This window comes from Scyliorhinus canicula, chromosome 1 (assembly GCF_902713615.1).
Source record: "Scyliorhinus canicula chromosome 1, sScyCan1.1, whole genome shotgun sequence".
Lineage (NCBI taxonomy): Eukaryota > Metazoa > Chordata > Chondrichthyes > Carcharhiniformes > Scyliorhinidae > Scyliorhinus > Scyliorhinus canicula.
In genome coordinates this window covers 167,488,114-167,511,676 of record NC_052146.1, presented here as the reverse complement: position 1 = coordinate 167,511,676, position 23,563 = coordinate 167,488,114, and the positions used below count along the sequence as shown (strand labels likewise).

General features: G+C 47.3%; 1 protein-coding gene across 1 annotated transcript in view; it reads left to right on the top strand.

Annotated features, from left to right (window-relative positions):
- tmem181 (transmembrane protein 181) overlaps window positions 1-23,563 on the top strand; it is a 364,173-nt gene that overhangs the window by 153,178 nt on the left and 187,432 nt on the right. Inside the window, 1 exon segment of the mRNA XM_038802279.1 lies at window positions 853-943. Within this exon segment, the coding sequence (XP_038658207.1) occupies window positions 853-943 (91 nt within the window).

Here is a 23,563-nt window from a genome sequence, read left to right as displayed (position 1 = left end):
CACAACTCTGTCCCATTCACCAACTGCTTCCTTTTTCAGGGAAATTCACCTTGCTCTTAAAACCAGTGTCCAACAGATTCATACACCATTATAGGACAGTGACCTTAAAAACAGAAATGTGAAAGCTATTTTGCAGACTATACATTTCACACCTCTGATGTAGCTGCTTGCTAGCTTTGAGGCACATGGGGCTATATAAATGTCTGGTTTAATAGCTTTAGTTCAGCTCACTGTTGTTCCCAGATCTGCCAAACCACCTGAGTTCACCCATGAGGAGTAGCGCCGATTAGGAAAGAGTAAGGCTGATTAGGCACCAAAAATGGAATTTAAACATGCAGGGTTTGGCTGAGATATTAAGTGCTTGATTCCAGGCTTGGGTCACTGTCTGTGCGGAGTCTGCACATTCTCCCCATGTCTGCGTGGGTTTTCTCCAGGTGCTCCGGTTTCCTCCCACGGTCCAAAGATGTGCAGGTTAGGTGGATTGGCCGCAGTGTCCAAAATTTAGGTGTGGTTGCTGGGTTATGGGGATAGGGTAGAGGGTGTGGGCTTAGGTAAGGTGCTCTTTCAGGGGCCGGTGTAGATTCGATGGGTCGAATGACCCCCTTCTGCACTGTGAATTCTATGAAGCGATTAGCAACAGACACAGTCTGGAGCCAGTTTTGAGTATTCATTGTCAGTCTGGGTGACAGAAGGTAAAGTTTGGATTTGGGGAAATTTGCAGCATTTAAACTGAATTGTCCAAATGCCACCTGGATTTTGAAGACTTGTGATGTCAATAAATTGGCAGTTCTATACCACCAAGTATTCATCGGAGGTCGACATTTAACTTTTTATCTTTTCCCTTTTTACTAGACTAGCCCTTTAAAGCTGCAAACACCAGTGTTGTCCACGTACAATCAAGAGCTCTGGTTAATGTGCCGCTTTGAATTGAACAAGTCTGCAGGTATGATTATCCAAGTGAGGGGAAAGTTATTTTGCTATATAGTTTGAATGTGCATAAATTAGTGATTGCTATCCAGTCTTAGATCTTAACATTTAGAAAACAATGTAGATTTTGAGAGATTATGAGGACTCGCCTCAACTTTCCTCATGCTGAACACTTTTAAAGGAGAGAATGGAAATTTTGGGCAATGTGCTGAAGGACTGATTCCCATTGGGTGTATCGTAGAAAATTGTAGGTGTGCAATCTGTGAATCACCACTAATCAAAATGAAATTGAAAAATCATGGACTCTGACTCTGCAGCAAACTCTATTCAAATGCTGCTCTCTGCAGGTAGAGTTTCCACAATACCTGGTATGGTGCACACAGTTATAGAGGATATGCAGAAATTAACTATTTACTGACACTGATAGTTTGTGCCCGTTATACTTAGCTTTCAGTTTTTCTTTAAATCTCACTTTCTTAATTCTGAATTTATAGCCATATAGGACATCTCTGATGGATTAAAGAATTGTAAACAAACAGATTCAAAATAGAAATCCAAATCTTCCAATAGGAAAATCACATTCCTTTCACACCTCCTAACAAAAATCTTATCAATTCACAATTAAAAATGAGCAAATACAAACGTAGAAGCATAGGATATAGAAGCAGGAGGAGGCCACTCTGCCTTTCGAGCCTGCTCCGCCATTCAGTATGATCATGGTTGATTATCCAACACTAGAGACTAATCTTGCTTTCCTCCCACATATCCTTTGATCCCCTTTGCCCTAAGTGCTATATCTAACTTGGCGGCATGGTAGCTCCGTGGTTAGCACTGTTGCTTCACAGTGCCAGGGTCCCAGGTTTGATTCCTGGTTTGGGTCACTGTCTGTGCAGAGTCTGCATGTTCTCCTCGGGTCTGCGTGGGTTTCCTCCTGGTGCTCCGGTTTCCTCCCACAAGTCCCGAAAGACGTGATTAGGTAATTTGGACATTCTGAATTCTCCCTCTGTGTACCCGACCAGGCGCCAGAGTATGGCGACTAGGGTCTTTTCACAGTAACTTAATTGCCGTGTAATGCAAGCCTACTTGTGACATTAATAAAGATTATTATTCTTATTTTTGCTTTTGAAAAATATTTCATTGAGGCATTTACATATTTACACAACAAACACAACCATAAAGCAAAACAAACCAACGCTGCAAATAATCAAACCAACTAAATGCCTAACACCCCACCATCCTGCCTCCTGCTCTCCAAAACCCCCCTCTCGCTGACATCTTAACTGTTCTCAAAGAAGTCGATGAACGGCTGCCATCTCTAGGCAAACCCCCGCACAGATCCTCTCAAGGTGAACTTTACCTTCTCCAGCCGAAGAAACTGTGCCAGTCGCTCACCCACAGCCTGGTTTTGGCGACTCCGAGTCCCTTCATTCCAACAAGATCCATCTCCAGGCTACCAGGGAGGCAAAGGCTAAGACATCTCTCACCCCCTGCACTCCTGGGTCTTGTGACACTCCAAAGAATGCCACTTCTGGACTCGGGACCACCATTACCTTCAAGACTTCCGACATAACGTCGGCAAACCCCTGCCAGAATCCCCCAAGCTTCGGACAGCCCAAAACATGTGGACATGATTTTCAGGCCCATCTGCACACCGTCCACACCTATCCTCCACCCCTTCAAAAAATTGTCATTATTTTTATTATTATTAACTGCTTCTTGAAATATGCAATGTTTGGCCTCAAGTACATTCTTTGGTAGCAAATTTCATAGGTCGCCCACTCTCGGGGTGAAGAAATTTCTATTAATCTCTGTCTTAAATGGTCTACCTTGTGTCCTCAGACTGTGGCCCTGGTTCTGGACACTCCCACCATTAGGAACATCCTTCCTGCATCTACCCTATCCAGTCCTGTTAGAATTTTATAGATTTCTACAAGATACCCCCTCATTCTTCTGAACTCCAGCATATACAATCCTAACAGATTCAATCTGTCCTCATATTGTCAGCCCCCCGACCCCAGGAATCAGTTTGGTAAACCTTTGCTGCACTTCCTCTAGAGCAGGACATCCTTCCTCAGGTAAGGAGACCAAAACTGTAAACAATATTCAAGCTGTGGCCTCATCAAGGCTTGTATAATTGCAGCAAGACATCCCTGCTCCTGTACTCCAATCGTCTTGCTGTGAAGGCCAACATATCATTTGCCTTCATTCCCGCCTGCTCCACCTGCATGCTTACCTTCAGTGACTGGTGTACAAGGGCACCCAGGTCTTGTTGCACATATGGGGCAGCACGGTAGCATGGTGGTTAGCATAAATGCTTCACAGCTCCAGGGTCCCAGGTTCGATTCCCGGCTGGGTCACTGTCTGTGTGGAGTCTGCACGTCCTCCCCGTGTGTGCGTGGGTTTCCTCCGGGTGCTCCGGTTTCCTCCCACAGTCCAAAGATGTGCGGGTTAGGTGGATTGGCCATGCTAAATTGCCCGTAGTGTCCTAAAAAGTAAGGTTTGGGGGGGGGGGGGGGGGGGGGGTTGTTGGGTTACGGGTATAGAGTGGATACGTAGGTTTGAGTCGGGTGATCATTGCTCGGCACAACATTGAGGGCCGAAGGGCCTGTTCTGTGCTGTACTGTTCTATGTTCTATTCCCCTCTCCTAATTTGTCTCAACATCTCACCACTGCATTTTTCCCATAGCCCTTGACACCTTTAGAATCTAGAAATATAACTCTTTGTTTATTAAATGTATTCAATGATCGAGCCTCCACAGCCTTTTATTTTAGAGAATTCCACAGGTCCACCATCCTCTGAGTGAGGAGGTTTCTCCTCATCCCAGGCCTAAATGGCATCCCCCATATCCTCAGACTGTGACCCATTATACTAGACCCCTATTTATATCCTGTTGTATTCTCTGACAATCTTCATCACTATCCTCAACTCCTGCAATCTTAGTATCATCCGCAAACCTGCTAGTCAGACACGCTACATTTTCTTCCAAGTCGTTTATGTATATTACAAAGAGCAGAGGTCCCAGTACTGATTCCTGCAGAACACCACTAGATGCAGACCTCCATTCAGAAAAACACTCTTCCATTGCTACTGTCTGTCTTCCATGGCCAAACCAATTCTGAATCCATTCAGCTGGTTCACTCCTGACCCCATATGATCTAATCTTTTGCACCAGCCTGCCATGAGGGACCTTACCAAATTAAAGTCCATGCAGACAACATCCACAGCCCTTCCCTCGTCAATCATTTTTGTCACCTCCTCAAAACATTCAAGCAAATTAGTGAGGCATGACCTCCCTCGTACAAAACCATGCTGTCTGTCGCTAATAAGACGATTCACTTCCAAATGTGCGTAGATCTTGGGCGCGATTCTCCCAGCCCCGCGCCGGGCCGGAGAATCTCAGCAACCGTGCCACGCTGCCCCGACACGCAATTCTCCAAGGTGCGGAGAATGGAGCCATTTGCACCAGCGCGTTTGGCGCAGCGCCGGTTGCGGGCCGCTGTATGAGGCTGGGCTGTCGACTCTCTGGCCCGAATGGGCCGAGCCGCCGCGCGGAAAAAGTAGAGTCCCGCCGGCGCCATCCACACCTGGTAGCTGCCGGCGGCAACTCTGCGCGAAGCGTTGGGTGGCGGCCTGATGTCACTGACATCAAGCTCACTGGCCTATAGTTACCCGGAAATAAAAAAAGCGGGTGAAGGTGGAGGAGAGTGCTCACAGTTTCAAGTTGTTAAATTCAATGTTAAGGCCAGAAGGCTGCAACGTGCCTAATCGGAAGGTAAGGTGTTGTTCCTCCAGTTTGTGCGTGGCATCAGTGGAAAATTGCAGCAGGCCATGGACGGACATGTGGATGAGAGAGCAGGACGGTAAGCTGAAATGGCATGCGACAGGAAGGTCTGGGTCCTGCGTGCAGATGAATTGTTGGTATTCTGCAAAGTGGTCACTCAGTCTGCTTTTAGTCTCTTCATGTAGAGTAGACTGCATTGGGAAGGAGCAACAAATGCAACAGGAGATGCACAAGAAACGCTGCCTTCCTTGAAAAGAGTGTTTAGGGCCTGAGATGGTGAGACGGGAGGAGGTAAAAGGACAGTCAACTATGGGTACCCCATATGAGCAAGACCCCGCACTCCAGGGTTTCCCTTTGTTTGGGGACCCACCAAATTGGCTGTCGGCGGTACCAGTTTGTTTCTTGTTGCCATGTGCGGCCCGTTGTCGCGAGCCTTGAAACCTTCCAGCCTCCCCTTGGCTCTTTTGTCCCCTATGGTTCTGCTTCTCTTCCCCCCCCCCCCCCCCACTCCTGTTGTCCACCTCCCCTTTTATCCCTCTAACTATACCCTCGTCGATGGCATATGCCCCCTCCTTTCACCAAGCGCTCTTACACCGGCGTAAAATGCGCTGCGGCCCCCCCTTCACCCGTACCTCCTGGCGCTAGCTTTCCCCCTAGTCTGATGGCCCCCATCCTTGGGTAGATCTAGGTCTACCCCCTCTTCCTCCTCCTCGCCCTCCCCTGAGCTCTGCTGCCCTCATCCCCTCCTTTCTGCGTTTTAGCTCTCAAGTTCAGAGTGAGGCGGTACAGTCCTTCACAAATTGTCTTTTAGCATTTTAATCTCTCCAGGTGACCATTTCACTGTTGCTTTCATTGCTGCCTTCTCAGCCCATTCCATTGGATGGATTTGTCCCTGTCCGCAGGGGCCATAAAGTAGTGTTCCGTGCCCTGGAATGTGATCTATAATTTGGCTGAGTACAACATTCCAAACTTCACCCCACTTTTGTACAGGGCTGCCTTTGCTCTGTGAAACTCCACCCCGCGCTTGGCCAGGTCTGCCCCAATATCCAGGTTTATCGGAATCTGGTGTCCCTCCCAGTTGCAGGTCTTTGTATGCCTGGCCCAGCGCAGGATTCTTTCCATGTCCTGGTACCAGTTCATCTTGGCGATTAGGGCCCTCGGCTGTTCCCCAGGCCTGGGTTTTGTGCATCTCTGGCGGGTTGAGGAAGTTGTCCTTTTCCACCAGCTTTCTCAGCATCTGGGTCATGTCGCCTGTGGAGTTCCTGCCTACGGTTCCCTCCAGCAGGCCCACTCCCCTCAGATGTTGGTTCCGCAACATCTCCTGGTCTTCTATCTTCCCCCTTAGGGTTCCACTGCGTTGCCACCAACCTCACTATTTCCATCTCCAGGGCAACGATCTGGTCACTCTGGTCTGTTGAGGCCTTTTCAAGCTCTTTGATGGTGTTCTCCTGGGCTTCTAGTGGCCTCTTGGCTTTGTCCAGGGCCATCTGGATGGCAGCCAGTATTTTGGTGACCATTTCACTGCTGCCTTTATGTCCAATTTGAGCTTCCTTAGCTCCCTGTTGAGGAACCTCTTCCATTCACCCTCCCTTTCTGTTGTGGCCAGAGTTTTGGCGCCTCATGGGTCCGCCGTCCCGTTCACTCGTTTCGCCTAGCTTCTGCTGCTTTTTGCCTCTTTTCGGCCTCTGGAGCTGCTATTGTTCGGCATCGGTATTATGGGCCAGGGTTCAGAAAACTCCAAAGTATATCATGGGGTTCACCTGACCTACAACTTTTAATAGATTTTGGTTATGAGGAGCACAAGGGTCTATGTTCCAGGTGTGATGCAACAGAGACCTTAAGTATTTTTAAACAAAACAATGTTTAGTCTATGAATTCAGTTAACATTTTATAAACACACAGTAAACATAGAACATAGAACGATACAGCGCAGTACAGGCCCTTCGGCCCTCGATGTTGCACCGACATGGAAAAAAACTAAAGGCCATCTAACCTACACTATGCCCTTATCATCCAAATGCTTATCCAATAAATTTTTAAATGCCCTCAATGTTGCCGAGTTCACTACTGTTGCCTCACCACTCTTTGCGTAAAAAACCCACCTCTGACCTCTGTCCTATATCTATTACCCCTCAATTTAAGGCTATGTCCCCTCGTGCTAGCCACCTCCATCCGCGGGAGAAGGCTCTCGCTGTCCACCCTATCTAACCCTCTGATCATTTTGTATGCCTCTATTAAGTCACCTCTATTAAGTCATCTTATCAACTACCAACACAAATACCCCTCACAGATACAGTAGTCTGCATGTAACTCTTCAGAACTTTCCTAAGAACATCCATAAGCCTTTTTAACAGCAGTAGTTATAAATTCTTTACACAAGACAATTATTACTTTGAAATTATCAAATGTTCTGGACACCTTTTAACAAACAGAGAGAGAGACAAAAAGAGACCTTCCTTGTCTGAATTCAGCTTTCAACTGCCTAAAATGAAAGCAAAACACAGCCACAAACAGCTTCCAACTCAAAATGTAAGTAAATGCCACTGACACAACCCAGTTCGACCCACACAATAACATCACGGCAGCTACTTGATAAACACCCATTTCTTAAAGGTACACTCCCATGACTTCGGTCTTTGTATTTCAATTGGAGAGGGTGAGGGGATGCTTTTTTCCCGGTTCTGGTGGGTTATGTTGACTAAAAGAGCCTAATTTTGAATTCCAAGAAGGATAGCCACCTTTTGTGCGTCCACACAGCACATCTCCATCACCAGAAGTCCCAAATGCCACTCATAAAGTTAACAAACAGGTTACTTGCTTATCTGTGCAGACCTTGGAGAGAGACAGAGTGACCCTTTTCAGGAACAACACGGGCAGCACGGTAGCATGGTGGTTAGCATAAATGCTTCACAGCTCCAGGGTCCCAGGTTCGGTTCCCGGCTGGGTTACTGTCTGTGTGGAGTCTGCACATCCTCCCCGTGTGAGCGTGGGTTTCCTCCGGGTGCTCCGGTTTCCTCCCACAGTCCAAAGATGTGCGGGTTAGGTGGATTGACCATGCTAAATTGCCCGTAGTGTCCTAAAAAGTAACGTTAAGGGGTGGGGGGTTGTTGGGTTACGGGTATAGGGTGGATGCGTGGGTTTGAGTGGGGTGATCATGGCTCGGCACAACATTGAGGGCCGAAGGGCCTGTTCTGTGCTGTACTGTTCTATGTTCTATGTAACACAAATCATTCTGTCTTGTCAGACACAAATCGTATGGCAAGCTGCTGTGCTACTTAAAATCCTATAACAGACTGCAAAACTACAGACAACCCTGGCTCCTCCATTGATTACATCATCTGTATCCCACTGAGATGTCCCATCACCTGCTTAACTTGGACAAAATACAATCCTTCATAAATTATCTCCGGTCCAGGGAATCTTGTACAATTAAAATAATACCCCATTAGCCAACTCTCTCTAAACAATATGATTAGCACCAATCATTACCTCAGCTTTTCCAAATCCTTAATTACAGCTTTAGTAATCATGCTGTCTATGTGTATTTTAAATCAGGGTTTTAATAGCATTACTGCCACAAACATGAAATATAATATACAACACTTTCTATATTCATCACAGTTGTCAAGGTAATTTAGACAAGTTCAGTGAGCGATACTTCTGGTGGCGGCCATGGTGTGAGTGGTCGCACACAGGGCAGCTCCTTCTTAGAACATAGAACATAGAACAGTACAGCACAGAACAGGCCCTTCGGCCCTCGATGTTGTGCCGAGCAATGATCATCCTACTCAAACCCATGTATACACCCGATACCCGTAACCCAACAACCCCCCCTTAACCTTACTTTTATTAGGACACTACGGGCAATTTAGCATGGCCAATCCACCTAACCCGCACATCTTTGGACTGTGGGAGGAAACCGGAGCACCCGGAGGAAACCCACGCACACACGGGGAGGACGTGCAGACTCCGCACAGACAGTGACCCAGCCGGGAACCGAACCTGGGACCCTGGAGCTGTGAAGCATTTATGCTAACCACCATGCTACCGTGCTGCCCTCTGCTACCGTGCTGCCCTCTTGAAGGCACAAAAAGGAGATCTTTTTACCTGATATTGGGTGGAGCAGTTGATGGCATTTATTAAGGAGAAATACTGCTAGCAGAGGAAGAAAATGGGGGGAGGATCACTCGAAGGCACTTGAAGGAGCTGTGGCACCCCCTGAAGAGTTCGTTGGAATGAATGGAGAAGTGTTTGGAGGTGCACGAGTCGCAGATTCGGGAGATCGAAGTAGTGATCTTGGACCACAGCGATCGTGTGGTGGCTCTGGTGGCGGAGGTGAGGTTCCCAGGAGACCTGTGTAAACCGTTGAGGGCAAAGATGGAGAAGCAAGAGAATACCTCAAGAAGACAGAACCTGCGAATATTGGGTCTGCCTGAAGGAGTAGTGAGTGTGAGTGCAATGAGGTACGTCTCGAAGATGCTGGCAAGGCAAGTGGCAGAAGGGGTGTTAGATAAGGCGCCTGAAGTAGACCGAGCGCATTGGTCCCTGAAGCAGAAGCCTAGAGCTGGGGAGCCGCCGCGGGAGGTGATCGTGAGACTCCACAAATTTGTGGAGAAAGAGAAAGCTCTGCAATGGGCCAAGGAAAAGCGTACCAGCTACTGGGAGGGGAATAAGGTCCGAATTCATCAAGGCATTGGAGCCAAGTTGGCAAAGTGGCGGGCAGAGTTCAACAAGGCCAAGGCGGTGCTGTACCGGCGACAGATCTGGTTTGGGGTGTTTTTTCCGGCTAAATTATTGGTGACGTTCGGAGGCCGGGATATTATTTTGAGACCCCAGAAGCGGCCGAAGACTTCATTAAGGAGCATAAACTGGGGGAGAACTGAATGGACAATGCTTGGGAACCGGGGTGCTGGCACTTTGTGATGGTTGGTAATATGTTCGAACTGGTGGTAGGGATTGGGGGATATTCGACCCTCCAGTTTGGAGGGGGCGCTTTTCTGTGTTTGTTGTTTACTTTTGGGATTGAAGGGGTGAAATGTTTATGTGCGGATGCATGTTCACATCCCCCACCCCCCCTCCTGTTTTAGAGACTTTGCGTTTCGCATTTGTTTGTTTGGGTGAGGGAGGGTAAGGTCAACAGGGAGCCTTCTTCCTTGAGCTGAGGAGTGGGGGGAGGGATGCCTTTGGGCAGGGGCTGTCATGCTAGTAGGTGGTGCTGGTGAATGGAAGTGAGGTGGTGGCGGAGAAGGCCAAGAAGGGGGGGGGGGGAGAGGTGGGGGGCACGGGGGAAGTTTATGCAACGTGGCAGGGGGTGAGATGACATGACCAGCGGCTGAGAAGGGGGGCATCTGGGATGGGCTAGGTATAGCTGGAATTAAGGGGGCGGGAGTTAAGTGGGGAAGATGACGGACGGTAGAAGGGATTGGAGGCATAACGTGGCTGGTAACGTGGAACGTCCGGGGACTGAATGGGCCAGTTAAAAGGTCGCGGATGTTTGCGCACCTCAGAAGCTTGAAAGCGGGGGTTGTTCTTCCTGCAGGAGATCCACCTCCGTATCAAGGACCAGGTTAGTTGAAGGAAGGGGTGGGTCGGGCAGGTTTTTCACTCGGTGTGTGATTGAAATCGAGGGGAGTGGCGATTTTAACGAGCAACAAAATGGGATTTGTGAGTTGGAAGGAGGTGAGGCGGATCCCTGCCGCTTTCACAATCTAGGGGGCAGGGAGTATTGCTCTTTTCCACACATCGAAAAGGTGTATTCGAGGATTGGTTACTTTGTAGTAAGTCGGGAGATTTTGGTTTGGGTTGAGGGGGTCAGACAGCATCTGTGGAGAGGGAAGGGAGCGGACATTTAGAGTCTTTGAGAGTCTTTGTCAGGGCTGGAGAGAACTGGAAATGGGGTGAGATTTATATTGTCGTGGGGGGGGGGGGGGGGCATGGAGCGGTGGGCTGGATAGGGGGCCAGCGATAGGTGGAGATGAACAAACATGTCGAGGACAGAAGACAAAAGGAATGTAAATTAAAGTTCAGAAGAGTGCTGATAGTGGCACATAAAGAGATTAGAATGTGTGAATGGCAAAGCAAAGGTCAGCAGTGTTTCAAAGGGCAAATAGGAACAGCAAGCACAAGTGGATTGAGGGGGAGGGGGAAACAATGGTGAGTAAAAAACAGATCAATGGAAGTAATTCATAAATTGAAAGAACAAAGAAACATACAGCACAGGAACAGGCCCTTCAGTCCTCCTGCGCCGATCACGTATCCTATCTCGACCAACCGCCTGTATCCTTCTATACCCCGTCTGTTCATGTGCCTATCCAGATAAGTCTTAAAAGTCGCCAATGTATCCGCCTCAACCACCTAACTTGGCAGTGCATTCCAAGCTTGTGTAAAAAAACCTCCCCCGCACATCTCCACTGAACCGTTCCCCCCTCACCTTGAACTTGTGGCCCATGTAATTGTCATTTCAGCCCTGGGATAAAGCCTCCAACTGTTCACCCTATCTATACCCCGAGTAATTTTATAAGCTTCTATCAGGTTGCCCCCTCAGCCTCCGTGTCTCTAGGGAGAACAATCCCAGTTTATTCAATCTCTCCTCAACCCTCCATACCAGGCAACATGCTGGTAAACCTTTTCTGTACTCTCTCCAAAGCCTCCACGTCCTTCTGATAGTGCGGTGACCAGAATTGGACACAGTATTCCAAATGTGGCCTAACCAACGTTCTATATAATTGTAACATAATTTTCGAGCTTTTATTCTCGATACCCATGCTTTCTTTACCACCATATCCACCTGTGCTGCCACTTTTAAGGATCTGTGGACCTGCACGCCCAGATCTCTCTGTGTCTCTGTCACTCATCCATCTGCCAACTCATGTCGCATAGCTTTGTGGTTTATTTTGTTTTAATTTATGATCCTCGTCACAGATTGGGCTTCTTCTGTGACACACCCCTGTCAGCATCAACGGGGCCGAGGTGGAGATGGTTAGCAGTTTCAAATTCCTAGGGGGGCACATCACCAAAAATCTATCCTGGTCCACTCACGTCGACGCTATCACCAAGAAAGCACAACAGCGCCTATACTTCCTCAGGATACAGGAGGGAGATTGAGAACCTAGTGGAGTGGTGCAGTGACAACGATCTATCCCTCAATGCCAGCAAAACTAAAGAGCTGGTCATTGACTTCAGGAAGCAAAGTACTGCACACACCCCTGCCAGCATCAACGGGGCCGAGATAGAGATGGTTAGCAGTTTCAAATTCCTAGGGGTGCACATCTCCAAAGATCTGTCCTGGTCCACCCACGTCGACGCTACCACCAAGAAAGCACAACTTTCAGGAAACTAAGGAAATTCGGCATGTCCACATTAACCCTTACCAACTTTTAGAGATGCACTATAGAAAGCATCCTATCGGGCTGCATCACAGCCTGGTATGTCAACTGCTCGGCCCAGGACCGCAAGGAACTTAGAGAGTCGTGAATACCGCCCAGTCCATCACACGAACCTGCCTCCCATCCGTGGACTCCATCTACACCTCCCGCTGCCGGGGGAAAGCGGGCAGCATAATAAAGGATCCCTCCCACCCGGCTTACTCACTTTTCCAACTTCTTCCATCGGGCAGGAGATACAGAAGTCTGCGAACACGCACGAACAGGCTAAAAAACAGCTTCTTCCCCACTGTCACCAGACTCCTAAATGACCCTCTTATTGACTGACCTCATTAACACTACGCCCTGTATGCTTCAACCGATGCCAATGCTTATGTAGTTACATTGTATATCTTGTGTTGCCCTATTATGTATTCTCATGTATTTTCTTGAATTTTGTTTAATTCCCTTTTCTTCCATGTACTGATCTGTTGAGCTGCTTGCAGAAAAATACTTTTCACTGTACCTCGGTACATGTGACAATAAACAAATCCAATCCAATCCAATCTTCACTATCCATCCTAATGAAGAATTCCATCATAGAACATAGAACAGTACAGCACAGAACAGGCCCTTCGGCCCTCAATGTTGTGCCGAGCCATGATCACCCTACTGAAACCCACGTATCCACCCTATACCCGTAACCCAACAACCCCCCCCCCTTAACCTTACTTTTTTATTAGGACACTACGGGCAATTTAGCATGGCCAATCCACCTAACCCGCACATCTTTGGACTGTGGGAGGAAACCGGAGCACCCGGAGGAAACCCACGCACACAGGGGGAGGACGTGCAGACTCCACACAGACAGTGATCCAGCCGGGAATCGAACCTGGGACCCTGGAGCTGTGAAGCATTTATGCTAACCACCATGCTACCCTGCTGCCCCATGGTTCTGATCACTGCTCCCTAAAGCACACCGCACAACAAGATTATTAATTCACCCATTCTCATTGCATAGTAGCAAATATAGGATAGCATATTCGCAAGTTGTTTCCTCAACATATTGGTCTAAAAATCAAATTATAGAAACCAGAATTAAAAAGCTGAAGAAAGAAAAGATGTTTCTGGAGGAATTTTGAACAGCAGAATGATGAACAGTTATCACCTGAAAACAAAAGCAAGGGAAAAGCAGACTAAAGGGTATAAAAATTGGAAGTAAAATGGGGATAGAAATTACTGTCTGAAATTGTTGACTTCATCTTTGAGTTTGGAAGGCTCTGGAACACCTAATCGAATGACACGGAGCAGTGCTCCAAGTTTATGTTGGAATAGTGCAGGAGGCCAAGGACGGAGACCAGCATGAGAACAAGGTGGAATATTGTTATTCAGTCAGCGGAAACTGGAGGCCATGCTTGCCAAAGTGTTCCACAAAGTAGAGTCCAATCTGAATTTGGTCTCCCAAATGAAGAGCAGACCACATTTTGAGAGCTGAATATAGTATAGTAAAAGGTCATTTGGTCAAGGCATTGGAAGATTGCTATGCTTATGAAGTCTAATTACGAGGACCCATTTGTGCATTCTAAATGGTGTTATTGAGCTCAGGTCAAGGATTTCAGGCAGTAATTTCTATCCCCATTTTGCAGGTGCTGCAGCCAAACATGAAGTCTGTTTTAGTGCTTTTACAGTGGTTTTCAAAGGTTGCATACTAATGTTGTGATTCTGGATGATGACCCAGGACATTGTCATTGCTGTCGTGTGGCAGGGTGACACTGGAGGTTGTTTAGAATTTCACATATCTTGGCTCCACAATTACCAGCAATTTGCCACTTAATAATAATTATGGACATTCTAAACTCTCCCTCAGTGTACCTGAACAGGCGTCGGAATGTGGCTTCATTGCAGTGTTAATGTAAGCCTACTTGTGACAATAAAGAGTATTTAAAAAAAAATATATATATATATAATTTCTTCTTTAAATTGCACAACGGTTTGACTTCAACTACTTTCTGTGGTAGTGTATTCCACAGATTCACCATTCTCTGGGCGAATAAATTGCTCCACACCTCAGTCCTAAAAGTTGGCAACTTAAGGGCGGCACGGTGGCGCAGTGGTTAACACTGCTACCTCAGGGCGCCGAGGACCCGGGTTCGATCCCGGCCCTGGGTTACTGTCCGTGTGGACTTTGCACATTCTCCCCGTGTCTGCGTGCGTCTCACCCCCACAACCCAGAGAAGTGCAGGGTAGGTGAATTGGCCACGCTAAATTGCCCCTCAATTGGAAAAAAAGAATTGGGTGCTCTAAATTTAAAAAAAAAAGGCTGACAACTTATCCTCAAACCCCCAGTTCTGGACTCTCGCACCATCAGGAACATTCTTTTTGAATCTACCCTGTCTAATCCTGTTAGAATTTTGTAAGTTTCTATGAGATCCCCTCTCATCCTTCTAAACTCCAATGACTATAATCATGGATGATGTTATTGTCCTGAAGTTCATCAATAATCTGAAACTCTATACCCTTGTGATTATGCTGTTGATCTCATGTTATTGACTTATTTCCTGACAACGATGTGCGTTATAAGAGCAATGGTATTCTGTTCTGGCAAAATTAAGTGAGCAATGTGACGTTGCGCTGTTGGGGAGAATTTTAACTAATGTGGCAGGGGAATGGGAACCAATACATGAAATCGTAGGGTAGTAAAGAGAGGATAGAAACAATAGTCAGTAAGGAGAAAAGTGGAAAGCAGAGGAACAGATTGATCTGTGTTTATTTCAATGCAAGAAGCCTAACGGACAAGGCAGATTAATCCAGGGTATGGATAGGTACCTGGGACTAGGATATTATAGCTATTACTGAAACATGGGGCAGCATGGTGGTTAGCATAAATGCTTCACAGCTCCAGGGTCCCAGGTTCGATTCCCGGCTGGGTCACTGTCTGTGTGGAGTCTGCACGTCCTCCCTGTGTGTGCGTGGGTTTCCTCCGGGTGCTCCGGTTTCCTCCCACAGTACAAAGATGTGCGGGTTAGGTGGATTGGCCATGCTAAATTGCCCATAGTGTCCTAAAAAGTAAGGTTAAGGGGGGGTTGTTGGGTTACGGGTATAGGGTGGATACGTGGGTTTGAGTAGGGTGATCATTGCTCGGCACAACATCGAGGGCCGAAGGGCCTGTTCTGTGCTGTACTGTTTTATGTTCTATGTTCTATGGCTTAAGGAGGGGCTGGACTGGCAGCTCAATGTTCTGGGGTACAGATACCATAGGAAAGATAGGCCAGGCATTTTTGATTAGGGACAGTATCACGTCAGTACAGAGAGAGGATATATCCGAGGGTTCGCCCACTGAGTCTATATGGGTAGAACTGAAAAATAGGAAGGGTGAGATCACTTTGATAGGACTGGACTAAAGGCCCCCAAATAGGCAGCGGGATATTGAGGAGCAAATATGTAGGGATTACAGACAGCTGCCGAAAAAATAACAGTTGGGGACTTTAACTTTCCCAACATTAACTGGGACAGCCATAGCACTAGGGGTTTGAATGGAGAGAAATTTGTCGAGTGTATTCAGGAAGAATTCCTCATTCAATATGGCGTATGGCCCGACTAGAGAGGGGGCAAAACTTAACCTCCTTTTGGGGAATAAGGAAGGGCAAGTGACAGAAGTGTTAGCGAGAGATCACTTTGGGACCAATGACCATAGAATTTACAGTGCAGAAGGAGGCCATTCGGCCCATCGAGTCTGCACCGGCTCTTGGAAGGAGCACCCCACCCAAGCCCACACCCTCCACCCTATCCTCGTAACCCAGTAACCCCAGCTAATCTTTTTTTTGGACACTAAGGGCAATTTAGCATGGTCAATCCGTAGTATAGAAGCAGCGATGTGTTGCTGCAATTATACAGGGCCTTGATGAGGCCACACCTGGAGTATTGTGTGCAGTTTTGGTCTCCTCTGAGGAAGGATGTCCTTGCTCTCGAGGGAGTGCAGCGAAGGTTTACCAGACTGATTCCAGGGATGGTGGGACTGTCATAATATGAGAGATTGACTAAATTGGGATTGTTCTCACTGGAGTTCAGAAGAATGAGGGGGGATCTCATAGAGACTTGCAAGATTTTAAAGGGTAAACCATTTCGTCAGAGATAAGGAGACATTTCTTCACACAGAGCCTGTGGAATTCATTACCACAGGAAGTAGTTGATGCTAAAACTTTGAATACATTCAAGAGGTGGCTGGATATAGCCCTTGGGGAGAATGGGATCAAAGGCTATGGGGAGAAAGCCGGATTAGGCTATTGAATTGGATGATCAGCCGTGATCGTGATGAATTGTGGAGCAGGTTCGAAGGACCAAAAAGCCTCCTCCTGCTCCTACCTTCTATGTATCTATTTATGTAACCTGCACATCTTTGGACTGAGAGGAAACCAGAGCACCTGGAGGAAACCCACGCAGACACAGGGAGAATGTGCAGACTCCGCACAGACAGTGACCCAAGCTGGTAATCGAACCAGGGACCTGGAACTGTGAAGCAACTGTGCCAACCACTGTGCTACCATGGTGCCCACAATTCCATTCGTTTTAAGATAACTGTGGAGGATGATAGTTCTGGCCCAAAAGTTAAAATTCAAAATTGGGGCAAGGCCAATTTTGAGGATATTAGGTAGGATCTTTCAAAAGTTGGTTGGGGTGCCTGTTTGCCAGCAAGGGGACAGCTGATAAGTGGGAGTCTTTCAAAAAGGTGTTAACTAGGGTTCAAGGTGAGCACATTCCTCTTAGAGTGAAGGATAAGGCTGGTAGAAGGAGGGAAACCTGGATGACTCAGGATATTGAGGCCATGGTCAAAAGGAAGGAGGCATATGACATGCATAAGCAGCTGGGATCAAGAGTATAGGGCTTGTCAGAGTCGAGTTAAGAGAGAAAACAGGAGGGCAAAAAGTGGACATGTGATTATCTTGGCAGATAAGGCAAAGAAAAATCCAAAAAGCTTTTACAGATACATAAAGGGTGACTAGGGAGAGGGTCGGGCCTCTTAAGGTCATCTATGTGCAGATCCACAAGGGATGGGAAAGGTCCAAAATGAATATTTCTCATCAGTATTTACTGTTGCGAAAGGCACTAATGTTAAGGAAATAAAAAGTGATGGCTTGGGGAGTGTACATATTTATTAAGGAGGTGCTGGAGGTATTAAAGTGCATCAAGCTAGATAAATCCTTGGGACCTGATGAAATGTAACCCAGGACGTTGTGGGACGCTAGGGAGGAAATCTGCTGGCACCCTAGCTGAGATATTTAAATAATTGACAGCCACAAGAGACAGCAACTGTTAAAGTAGCCCTCCATAATCAGTCGATGTGTGTCAATGTCGGGATTTCCATCATGGTCTTTTTGATAAATTCTGTGTCGTCCCAGTTGGGAGCGTACACATTTACCAGCACCACAACTTCCAGGACACTGCTGACCATGACGTACCATCCCATTGGGTCTGTAACCGTCCTAGCCTCTGTAAACCTCGTCCTCTTACTGATCAATATGGCTACTACCCTAGCCCTCTCCCCGTAGCATGAATGGTCCGTCTGTCCATAAAGATGCATTAAGGGTAAAGTAGTAGCATGGATAGAGGATTGGTTAATTAATAGAAAGCAAAGAGTGGGGATTAATGGGTGTTTCTCTGGTTGGCAATCAGTAGCTAATGTTGTCTCTCAGGGATCCGTATTGGGCCCACAGTTGTTCACAATCTACATAGATTTTTTTAAAATTTAGATTACCCAATTTATTTTTTCCAATTAAGGGGCAATTTAGCGTGGCCAATCCACCTACTCTGCACATTTTTGGGTTGTGGGGGCGAAACCCACGCAGACACGGGGAGAATGTGCAAACTCCACACCGACAGTGACCCAGAGCCGGGATCGAACCTGGGACCTCAGCGCCGTGAGGCGGTTGTGCTAACCACTAGGCCACCGTGCTGCCCTGCAATCTACATAGATGACACTAAGATGAGTGGTAAAGTGAAAAGTGCAGAGGATGCTGGAAGTCTGCAGAGGGATTTGGATAGGTTATGTGAATGGGCTAGGGTCTGGCAGATGGAATGCAATGTTGACAAATGTGAGGTTATCCATTTTGGTAGGAATAACAGCAAACAGGATTATTATTTAAACAATAAAATATTAAAGCATGCTGCTGTGCAGAGAGACCTGGGTGTGCTAGTGCATGAGTCACAGAAAGTTGGTTTACAGGTGCAACAGGTGATTAAGAAGGCAAATGGAATTTTGTCCTTCATTGCTAGAGGGATGGAGTTTAAGACTAGGGAGGTTATGCTGCAATTGTATAAGGTGTTAGTGAGGCCACACCTGGAGTATTGTGTTCAGTTTTGGTCTCCTTACTTGAGAAAGGACGGACTGGCGCTGGAGGGTGTGCAGAGGAGATTCACTAGGTTAATCCCAGAGCTGAAGGGGTTGGATTATGAGGAGAGGTTGAGTAGACTGGGACTGTACTCGTTGGAATTTAGAAGGATGAGGGGGGATCTTATCGAAACATTTAAAATTATGAAGGGAATAGATAGGATAGATGTGGGCAGGTTGTTTCCACTGGCGGGTGAAAGCAGAACTAGGGAGCATAGCCTCAAAATAAGGGGAAGTAGATTTAGGACTGAGTTTAGGAGAAACTTCTTCACCCAAAAGGTTGTGAATCTATGGAATTCCTTGCCCTGTGAAGCAGTTGAGGCTCCTTCATTAAATGTTTTTAAGGTAAAGATAGATAGTTTTTTGAAGAATAAAGGGATTAAGGGTTATGGTGTTCGGGCCGGAAAGTGGAGCTGGGTCCACAAAAGATCAGCCATGATCTAATTGAATGGCGGAGCAGGCTCGAGGGGCCAGATGACCTACTCCTGCTCCTAGTTCTTATGTTCTTATGTCCCACCCAGCCCTTCCTTACCAGCAGTCTGTACTTCTCCCTCAGGTGAGTCTCCTGTAGGTAGATTATGTCAGGCTTCAGGATTCTCAGATGGGCAAAGATTCTGGATCTTTTCACTGGGCCGTTAAGTCCCCTTACATTCCAGGTAACAATTCTGATGCACCCTTGCACTCCGGTGTTTCCCTTTGTTTGGGGGCCGTCCAAAATGGCCGCAGTCACCACTCTCACCATGAGGTCGGGCACCTACACTCTGGGGCCTCCCTTTGTCCAGGGGCACCCCACATAGCCACCAGCGATGTGTATGCCATGTGGGTGTGCCCCTGCACTCCGGGGTCTCCCTTTGCCCAGGACCCTCCTGAATGGCTGCTTGTGGCGCCATCCTGGTTCCTCGCCCTGTTCCATGCCCGCCGAGGCCCGTGTCTGTCTCGTTGCCAACCCTTTCCTATATTTCTGTCCCCTATCTATTCTGTGCGTCTCCCCATTCCCCCCTCCTTCCCCCCTTCTCTGTTTTCCCCCTTTGGCCAGATGCTCCCTCTCCCCTGCACCGCGGCCACCCTTACTGCCTGTCTTCCTGTGCTAGCCCACCTCGCTAGTATGGTGGCTCTCTTCTCTGTGCTGTTCGTGCCTTTTATGTTTGGCAGAGTTTTAGGTGGCTTTTTGGCCCAAAAAACTCAAAAGAATTCGCTGTTTCGGATACAATTGGGAGGAGAGCCACCTGATGTGCGTCCGCTCAGCATATCACCGCCACCGGATGACCAACCTCCGTCTTTCAAATGAAAACAGTCTGAACCTACTCCATCTCTTCCCAAACAAAGGGAAACACCGGAGTGCAAGGGTGCATCAGATGGCCTTTAGTTTTTTTTCCATGTCGGTGCAACGTCGAGGGCCGAAGGGCCTGTACTGCGCTGTATCGTTCTATGTTCTATAGCTAACACCCTCCAGACCAGGCAACATCTTTGTAAACCCCCTGTGCACCCTCTCCAAAGCCTCCATATCCTTCTGGTAGTGTGGTGAGCAGAATTGTGCTCAATATTGCAAGTGCGGCCTTACCAAGGTTCGATACAACTGTAGCATGACTTGCCAGTTTTTATACTCTGTGCCCCATCCGATTAAGGCAAGCATTCTATCTGCTTTCTTGACGATCTTGTACACTTGTGTTGCACTTTAAAAGATCTGTGGACCTCTGATCCCAGATTTCTATATCCCTAAGAGTTTTGCCATTTACGGTATATTTCCCCTCAATGTCAGACCTCCAAAAATGCATTATCTCACACTTGTCTGGATTAAACTCCGTTTGCCATTTCTCTGCCCAAGTCTCCAACCTGCAGGTGCTGGCTTGTTTGTCTAGGGGCATGATTGTCGCTCTGGGTGTTTCGGTGTAGAAATATGTGCGAGGTCCCGGGTTCAAATCCCGGACGAGCCTATTCATGGGCCAGAACTGTAGCCCAGTGGTTAGCACAGTTGCTTCACAGCTCCCCAGTCCCAGGTTTGATTCCTGGCGTGGGGCGCTGTCCGTGCAGAGTCTGCACGTTCGCCCTGTGTCTGCATGGGTTTCCTCCGGATGCTCCGGTTTCTTCCCACAGTCTGAAGATGTGCAGGTCAGGTGGTTCTCCATGCTAAATTGCCCCAGGTGTCCAAAAAGGTTGGGTGGGGTTACGGGTATAAGGTGGAGGTGTGGGCTTGGTTAGGGTGCTCTTTCCAAGGGCCAGTGCAGACTCGATGGGCCAGATGGCCTCCTTCTGCACTGTAAATTCTATGATTCCATCTATGTCCTGCTGTATCCTCTGACAATCCTCAACACTATTTGCTACTCCACGAACCTTGGTGCCATCTGCAAACTTGCTAATCAGACCATATTCCTCCAAATCGTTCATGTATATTACAAACAACAGAGGCCCCAGCACAGATCCCTGTGGAACATCACTAGTCACAACCTTCCATTCAGAAAAACACCATTCTACTGCCTTCTTTGACCAAGCCAGATCTGTATCTCATCTTATCACCTCACCTCTGATCCCGTGTAACTTCACCTTTTGTACCAGTCTGCCATGAGGAACCTTGTCAAAGGCTTTACTGAAGTCCATGTAAACAACATCCACCGGCCTCCCTTCATCAATCATCTTAGTCACCTCCTCAAAAAACTCGATCAAGTTAGTGTGGCACAACCTCCCCTTCCCAAAACCATGCTGTCTATCGCTAATGAGTCCATTTGTTTCCAAATGGATATAAATCCTGTCCCTGAGAATTCTCTCCAATAATTTAACTATCCAAGGCTCCGCTCCCTAAACGTTCCATGCTTATCCCTCGTTCTCTTTGGACTTTCCTGAATCCTAATCAACTGTCTTTTGAAAGACTCCCACATGTCCAATGTTAATTTACCCTCCCAACAGCTGCACCCAATGCAAATTCTTCAATTCCTGTCCAGTGTTATCGTAATTAGCCTTTCCCCAGTTCAGCACCTTAATGCAAGGGTTACCCACATCCCTGTCCAAAAGTATCTTAAAACATACAGAATTGTGGCCACTACTCCCAAAATGTTCCCCTACTGAAACTTCAACCACCTGTCCAGATTGATTCCCCAATGCCAGGTCCAGTACTACCCCTCCTGAGTTATTGCATCAAGAAGCTTTCCTGGATACACCTTACAAACTCTGCCCCATTCAAACCCCTAGCACTCGTGAGTCCCAGTCAATATAGGGGAAGTTAAAATCCCCAACCACAACAACCCTGTTACTTTTGCACCTGTCCAAAATCTCTCTACCTATTTGCTCCTCTATCTCTCGCTGGCAGTTTGGGGGCCTGTAATAAACCCCCAACATTGTGATTGCCCCCTTCCTGTTCCTAAGTTTTACCCAGAATGCCTCATTGTATGAGCCCTCCAATGTGTTCTCCCGCAGTGCGGCTATAATATCCTCCTTGACCAATAATGCTACTCCCCCACCCTTTTATATCCCCCTCTATCTCACCTGAGCATCTGTATCCTCCAACGTTCAGCTGTCAATCCTGCCAATCCTTTAACTATGTTTCTGTGATAGCCACAACATCATAATTCCAAGTACTAATAGGGTCATCTGCCTTACCTGCTATACTTAAGGCGTTGAAACAAATACACCTCAAAACACGTTTGAGGAGACAGGGTGATGTTCTATTATTTTTCTTCTCTATTTCCCCTTCAGTTATTACACCTTCTAAGCTAACACTCTAGTTCCCACACCCCTGCCATACTAGTTTAAATCCTTCTGAGTCATTCTAGCAAACCTCCCAGCCAGGATATTGGTGCTCTTCCAGTTTAGATGCATCCCCTCCTTCTTGTACAGGTCACACCTGTCGGGCAGCTTAATAGGGTGGTGAAAAATACATATGGGACACTTGCCTTTATCAATCGAGACATACGTTACAAAGGCAGGGAGGTCATGTTGGAATTGTGGAGAATTTCAGTGAGGCCACAGCTGGAGTACTGTGTGCAATTCTAGTCACCACATTATAGGAAGGATGTGATTGCAGTGGAGAGGGTGCAGAGGTGATTTGCCAGAATGTTATGTTATGAGGAGAAGTTGGATAGGGTTGGGATGTTTTCGCTGGAGCAGCTGTTCCCCTTAGTTGAAGGGTCAGTTACAAGGGCGCAGAAGTTAAAAATCGGGGGCAGGAGGTTTAGAACATAGAACATAGAACATTACAGCGCAGTACGGGCCCTTCGGCCCTCGATGTTGCGCCGACCTGTGAAACCATCTGAAGCCTATCTGACCTACACTATTCCATTTTCATCCATATGTCTATCCAGTGACCACTTAAATGCCCTTAAAGTTGGCGAGTCTACTACTGTTGCAGGCAGGGCGTTCCACACCCCTACTACTCTCTGAGTAAAGAAACTGCCTCTGACATCTGTCCTATATCTCTCACCCTCAATTTAAAGCTATGTCCCCTCGTGTTGGTCATCACCATCCGAGGAAAAAGGCTCTCACTGTCCACCCTATCTAACCCTCTGACTATCTTATATGTCTCTATTAAGTCACCTCTCAGCCTTCTCCTCTCTAACGAAAACAACTTCAAGTCCCTGAGCCTTTCCTCGTAAGACCTTCCCTCCATACCAGGCAACATCCTAGTAAATCTCCTCTGAACCCTTTCCAAAGCTTCCACATCCTTCCTATAATGTGGTGACCAGAACTGCACGCAGTACTCCAGGTGCGGCCGCACCAGAGTTTATACAGCTGCAGCATGACCTTGTGGCTCCGAAACTCAATCCCCTGCCCTGGGATAAAGGCTAGCACACCATATGCCTTCTTAACAGCCCTATTAACCTGGTGGCAACTTTCAGGGATTTATGTACCTGGGATGCCGAGATCTCTCTGTTCATCTACACTACCAAGAATCTTGCCATTAGCCAGTACTCTGCATTCCTGTTACTCCTTCCAAAGTGAACCACCTCACATTTTTTCCGCATTAAACTCCATCTGCCACCTCTCAGCCCAGCTCTGCAGCTTATCTATGTCCCTCTGTATCCTATAACATCCTTCAGCACTATCCACAACTCCACCGACCTTCGTGTCATCTGCAAATTTACTAACCCATCCTTCTACACCCTCTTCCAGGTAATTTA